This window comes from Chiloscyllium plagiosum, chromosome 2 (assembly GCF_004010195.1).
Source record: "Chiloscyllium plagiosum isolate BGI_BamShark_2017 chromosome 2, ASM401019v2, whole genome shotgun sequence".
Lineage (NCBI taxonomy): Eukaryota > Metazoa > Chordata > Chondrichthyes > Orectolobiformes > Hemiscylliidae > Chiloscyllium > Chiloscyllium plagiosum.
In genome coordinates, this window is record NC_057711.1 from 38,220,313 (window position 1) to 38,227,217 (window position 6,905).

Here is a 6,905-nt window from a genome sequence, read left to right on the forward strand (position 1 = left end):
GGGTACCTTGCACTGTATCATGGCTAACTTGCCATGACAGTCTGCTGCTGACCCCTGTAAATCTCTTGGAGTTTATCTCATTTCCATATCTATTTCTCCATGCATTAGATTCTCTTGCCTCGAAAGGAAACTAAGAAATTAGTTGGCTGTAGTTACGATAAACTTGTGACAAGAATTTTAAAAATGCACACTTTAGGAATACAACTGCTCACCACACAAACAACTGTGCTTGGCATGGGGACACTAAGTTGTAGTTTTAAGGTTAAGTGTATCCTTGAGCATGGTAGCTTGTTACCATTCAATGTATCTATAATTCTTGTGGCAACAGTAACAAATTTAACAAGACAAAGTGAAGTTAACAGCAACAACTGTGAACACATCTATATATGAGAAAACATAGTCTACAAAAGTATGTAAAAAGAGAGCAGAAAATCCTTGCCACATCAGAGATATATTCTGGTTATGAGTCCCTAAATTTTTAGAATGGTTTTAAAAGAAACAAAAAGACATACATTTATATACTGCCTTACCTGACAATAAAATTTTTCCAAGCACTTTACAGGCAGTTTAAATTTATTCTAGGACACTACAACAATTCAATCAATGGCAACTTGTAAGAAGGCCATCAGAAGTAGGAACAGAAGTTGGCCATTCAGCCAAAGTCTGCTCTGGCATTCATTGAGATCCTGGCTGATCTCATATTCCTCAACTCCACATTCCTGCCTGTTCCCAATAATCCTTAATTCCTTCACTGTTTAAAAATGTCTACCTAAGACTTGAATATACTTAACGAAGGATGCTTGTATTTAACTTGCCTAAAACTAACAAAAGGAAAAGTCAGATCATTGCTTTGGTTGCTGTTGGCATCTGCAAATGAATAAAGATCTTCTGAACTTGTTTGCAAAATGCAGAAAAGGGCTTAGTACTACAGGTGTTTTTTCTCCATTGAGTTCAATATACCATCCTTCAAATGTGAAGAGTTAATGCTCCCAATTCCATTAATTCTTAGGCTGCTGAGGGTTCCAAAGAAAATCAAGGGTGGTACACCACACGTTTAGTTTTACATTTCATATAACTCTTCAACCAACGCAAGCTGACTCACCCCGGATCAAGTAGTTGGTTGATACGTTCTCTAGGGAGCAACTTCCCTCTAGATGTGTGACGAAGTCGAGCTTTTTCTCCTCCCCCTAAATTGTAAAAACAAGTTATAAAATCTTGCTTGAATTCATTATTAGTTAAATTTCCAACAGATCTTTAATGGTTAACAAACTGATAAACCTTTCCGTGGATAACACTGATTAAGTTACAAACTTCCGACTCTCACTACTTTGGTTTGACATTAACCGCAGATGCCCGATAGACATAAAATACAGAACATGACAGATGAAAACAGAAGCTTCTAATTTGCTTTACTTACCACCAAGTATGTTGAAAGATGGTATAATGGGCAAACTTAACTATGGAACATTAGACTTGTCTTTACTCAGTTAATTTTCATGAGATTTTGCATGGCGAGCTGCTTTAAGTGTCAACAGCTCAGCTCAGACGAGCAATTATGCATCCCTTTAACCAAATGGATGAATTGTTCATGAGTGGCACGTATTCTAAATCTTTGTAGTGTATGTTAGAATAATGAATTCTATATCAGATGTAGAAAGCACAATAAGGGAAGTATCAATGATAGCCCAGACATTCATAGAGTAGAGGGTCAGTGTGGTGGCTCAGTGGTTAACACTGCTGCCTTACAGCACCAGGAACCCAGCTCAATTCCAATCTAGGCAACTGTGTGCACTTTGTATGTTCAATCCCTGGCTGCATCAGGTGTTCCAGTTTCTTCCCACAGTCCAAAGATGTGCAGGTTAGGTGGATTAGCCATGCTAAATTGCCCCATAGTGTCTAACAATGTGCAGACTAGATGAATTCATGCTAAATGCGGGGTTATGGGGATAGGGTGGGATGCTCTTTAGAGGTCATTGCAGACTTAATGAGCCAAATGGCCTCTTTCTGCACTGTAGGTACTCTATGATTCTGTGATTCTAGAGCTCATGGAGACAAGCAAAAATCATCATGATCAGTCTATATTTCATAATAAACCCTTCTAGTTCCAATCCCAACATTACCAAAGAATCCATAACATGTTCCTCACGCAAATAAAGCTTATGAACCACGTCCCTCAGCATGATCTGGATTTGACTTCAAATACAGTGACAGTCATGCCCAAACTCTATCAAGGCATAGTCGTACCGAAACTTTACTTAACATTATTATTTTTATTATATGCTGGCTTAATCAGATTTTGTCTGTTCACTCAACCTGTAACAAGTGTCCTCATTTGTTCATAGCTTTCCCTGAAGATAGCAAACTCTTGAGACTAAACAAAAGACCTGCCCCATGCTGAACAGCATGTACATTAATATGAATGGATTGTCTAATTTACTCATAACTCAAAAGCTATCAGTAAGGCGTCTCAGTTATCAATTCAGAGTGTTTGAAAAGTACTTCTCTCCGTTTCTTCAGACAAACGAAAATCTCGAGATTGAACCAAATTCATAAACAAAAAGATTCAGCCTTTCAAATCTCAAGCATTATTACTGAACAGGTCAATTCCAGTTATTGACAGTCAGAATACTGCCAATCCACATCAACTGGATGAGACCAAAACCGCAAGAATAACCTTTTCTACATTCACTAAACATTTCACACATCTCAGAAAAGATCAACAGAAGACCAGAAACAATCCCTAGGAACAAAAATGTGAATCAGTCTGGCAAACAACTGGCACTTCATTCAAAGAATCTTCAACCAAAAATAAGTCATTCAACAGGGTGCACAGTTATTATTTTTAACCATGTTTTCAGGGCGAGGAGATATAAAATAAAATTTACTTTGGTGTCATGTTTGTTCAGTTGATATCTCACGCGTGAAACAATGTCTGATGATGCAGTATACTCGCAGGACTACACTGAAGTATGAAAGTGGTAGAGTGCGAAATGAACCCACAGCTTCTTGCTCGAAAAGTTTCTAAAACCTGTGCCATAAAAAATTGCTTGTTCAAAACAAAAGCCAAACTTTGTGGTGGACTGACTTGCTTTAGTGAAAACTGATATGATGGGGGGGGAAAAGAAAGGAAAGCAACCGATAAACATTATTAATTTTCTTATATGCTTACCTAATCTGATTTTGTCTGCTCGCTCATTCAGTTCTGTAACTAGTGTCTTCATTCGTTCATAGTTTTCCTTGAAGACAAACAAAGGTTTGGTGAGACTATGCCTTGTTAATTTGGGTTTTTATTTTCTCTCCACATCCATGACTTGTTCGAGAAAAAAAAACTTCTCAGTAATTCAATCACATACAGACTTATATATCAAACAATACTGGATAAACAGTAAGTAATTCAACAAACGTGAAGAGAACAGACTAATTGCAATTCAATCTTAAAGAAAATGCTTCCCAAAACAAAGACTCCTTTATGTGTTTTCTGATTGATCCATTGTTTTCCAGATTTGTTTTTGGTTTTATTTTCCAATTTACAGCATCAATAGGACTGGGCATTAACGACTGGCTAAAGTAAACAGTCAATCGGCCAAGGAGTGGCAAATGGAGTTTAATTTAGATAAATGTGATGTGTTGCATTTTGGAAAGGCAAATCGGGGCAGGACTCATATTTAATGGTAACGTCCTGGGGAGTGTTGCTTAATAGAGACATCTTGGAGTGCAGGTTCATAGTTCTTTCAAAGTGGAATCTCAGGTAGATAGCAGAAAGAAGACGGCGTTTGGTATGCTTTCCTTTATTGGCCAGAGCATTGAGTACAGGAGTTGGAAGGTCATGTTGCAGCTGTACAGGATTTTGGCTATGCCACTTTAGGAATATTGTATGCAATTCTGGTTTCCCTGCTGTAGGCAGAATGTTGTGAAACTTGAAAGGGTTCACTGAAAATTTACAAGGCTGTTGCCACATTTGGAGGGGTTTGAGCTATAGGGAGAGGCTGAATAGGCTGGGCTGTTTTCCTGGAGTATCGGAGGCTGAGGGGTGACCTCATAGAAGTTTATGAAATCATGGATAGGGTGAATAATCAAGGTCTTTTCTCTGAATTAGGGGACTCCAGAACTAGAGGACATAGGTTTAGGGCGAGAAGGGAAAGATTTAAAAGGGACTTAAGGGGCCACTTTTTCACACAGAGGGTGGTGCATGGATGGAATGAGCTGCCAGAGGAAGTGGTGGAGGCTGGTACAATTACAATATTTAAAAGGCATATGGATGGGTACATGAATAGGAAGGGTTTAGAGGGATATGGGTCCAGTGCTGGCAAATGGAAATAGACTAATTTAGGATATCTGGTCAGCATGGACGAGTTGGACCGAAGGGTCTGTTTCTGTGCTGTACATCTCTATGACTAAGAATCTATAACTAAAAATTTTTTAAATTGTGAATTTAAATCGTAAAATCAGGAGTAAAATTCAGGATATTCGGTAACAGTCACTTAGTCGACAGCAGTTTACATGGGTTCAGAAGAAGATCCTGTTTGACCAACTCTCAGATCGATTGAAGAATTGTCACTCCAAAGATACATAAATATAAAGCATTCCACATGTAGTTATATATATATCTTAAAGTTAAAAACAATATAAGAGTGTTAACTATAGATAACATTTTATGCATGCAAGAGAATAAAAATCTACACCGGTAGTCATGACGAATGTTGAAACAATAATCAAGAGTCCAGGGTGGCTTGCAGGAGCAGGCAAATTTAAAATTAAGGAATCAACCTGGGAAGCCACAACACCAGGCTACTAGTAGATTGATCTGAAGAAGGAATAGACGGAGCATGCAACCGTTGGGGCAAAGCAACAGATGGGGGCCAAGCAATCCCATGAGTAACAGATCAGAAGAGACAAAAAAAAATGCCCAGGAACCGGTAGAGTGGGCTGACAACAAGAGCCCAGGACCTGAGAAAGAGGGATGTAAAGATGGCTTAGGATCTGACAAACCCTATCCCCACAAAGCTCCCTTCTGCACTCCCACTGACTCTCTTTCTCATTGATGCGCGCACATGTGTGCACACTGTTATGGGGAAAATCACCAGTCTCGGAGTCAGAGTTGGGACTCAATGACAGAGTTTATTGTACAAGGAAATACCGGAGCTCCGGGGAGAGAAAGACACCAACAGCACAGTGGTCAGCTGCAGTTTTTCTCTCCACCCTGAGCACATGTCAAGTTATTTTTATACAATGTGTGATACAATTGGTCAGTGAGTTTATTGTCTTTGTAACATGATTTGTTTATGGCAGAATCGCTGGTAGTTTCGGTGCAGTCATTGTCAGTTCCAGCGCAGTCTTTGTTAATTTCAGCGCAGTTGTTGTTAGTTTCAATGCAGACATTGTCAGTTTCAATGTCTGCGCGGAAGTCCATTGCTGTAGTAATGGGTGTTAACCGTTCTTCCTGAGAAGGACAATTACTGCAGCTCCTGGCTATTAGCACTTTGTATTCAGTCTATATCAAACTGTTAGCATTTTTATCAAAGGTGTTGGCTGGACCCAGATACTTCAGCGGGCAGTGTATGCTATTCATGTGTATTGTCTCCCCCACCCGCCTTAAACTAATCAACTAGATTGTGAGTGCATTGTGCTGGCATTCTGGTGACCCCAGACAGTGTCTCTATTTGCTCTGCTGTCTCTCCATATTGTGGTCCGGCATCCATCTTATGTGTCAAGTGGCCAACTGATGGCTCAGCGGCCATCTTGTGTGACGTGTTCCCTAGTGTCACCCTGCCCCATGCCATCTTCAAACTTTAGTCCCCCCTTTGTGGTCAAGGAGGCAACTTCAGAGATCTCCCGCAGACCATCAATTTACATGCAGAGGTAGGTCATCCCGGGGGGTATCATGGAGTGCCAATTTCGTTGGGGGCTCTTCCGTGGTGACACTCACTGCTCGTACAATGCTCATCAGAAGTGCCTCACAGCAAAGCTTTAAACATCCATGGCCCACACAGCATGCCAGCATGAGTGCAATGAGGAGAACGATATTGTGGGGATAACTGAGACGTGGCTTCAAGTGGACAGGGCCTGGGAAATGAATATTCAAGGCTATATGTGCTATCGTAAGGACAGACTGACGGGCAGAGGGGGTGGGGTGGCCCTGTTGGTAAGGGATAATATTCAGTCACTTCTGCAGGGGGACCTAGAATCAGGGGATGTAGAGTCAGTGTGGATAGAGCTGAGAAATTCTAAGGGTAGAAAGACCCTCTTGGGAGTTATCTACAGGCCCCCAAACAGTAGTATGGATGTAGGGTGTAAGTTGCATAAGGAGCTGAAATTGGCCTGTCGCAAAGATGTTACTACAGTTGTTATGGGGGATTTCAACATGCAGGTAGACTGGGAGAATCAGGATGGTATTGGACCTCAAGAAAGAGACTTTGTGGAGTGCCTCCGAAATGGATTCTTAGAACAGCTGGTGCTGGAACCTACCAGGGAGAAGGCAATTCTGGATCTGGTATTGTGCAACAAACCAGATTGATCAGGGACCTCGAAGTGAAGTAGCCATTAGGAGGTAGTGACCATAATACAATAAGCTTCAATCTGCAGTTTGAAAGGAAGAGGGTACAATCAGTAGTGACAATATTTCAGTTGAATAAAGGGAACTATGGAGCTATGAGGGAGGAGCTGGCCAAAGTTCAGTGGTGCAATACCTTAGCAGGGGTGACAGTGGAGGAACAATGGCAGATATTTCTGGGTATAATGCAGAAGATGCAGGATCAGTTCATTCCAAAAGGGAAAAAAAAAATCCTAGGGGGAGGCAGGGGTGGCTGCGGCTGACGAGGGAAGTTAAGAAACATAAATTTAAAAGAGAAAAAGTATAACATAGTGGGAAAACGGAGGACTGGGAAGCTTTTAAAGAACAACAGAGG

General features: G+C 40.8%; 1 protein-coding gene across 1 annotated transcript in view; it reads right to left on the bottom strand.

The window, feature by feature from the left end:
- Positions 1-6,905, bottom strand: part of mccc2 (methylcrotonyl-CoA carboxylase subunit 2) — a 134,048-nt gene that overhangs the window by 107,995 nt on the left and 19,148 nt on the right. Inside the window, exons 2-3 of the mRNA XM_043707857.1 lie at positions 3,170-3,236; positions 1,103-1,187 (exon numbers count right to left, since the gene is read on the bottom strand). Of these exons, the coding sequence (XP_043563792.1) occupies positions 1,103-1,187; positions 3,170-3,236 (152 nt within the window). The remainder of the gene's footprint in view (positions 1-1,102; positions 1,188-3,169; positions 3,237-6,905) is intronic.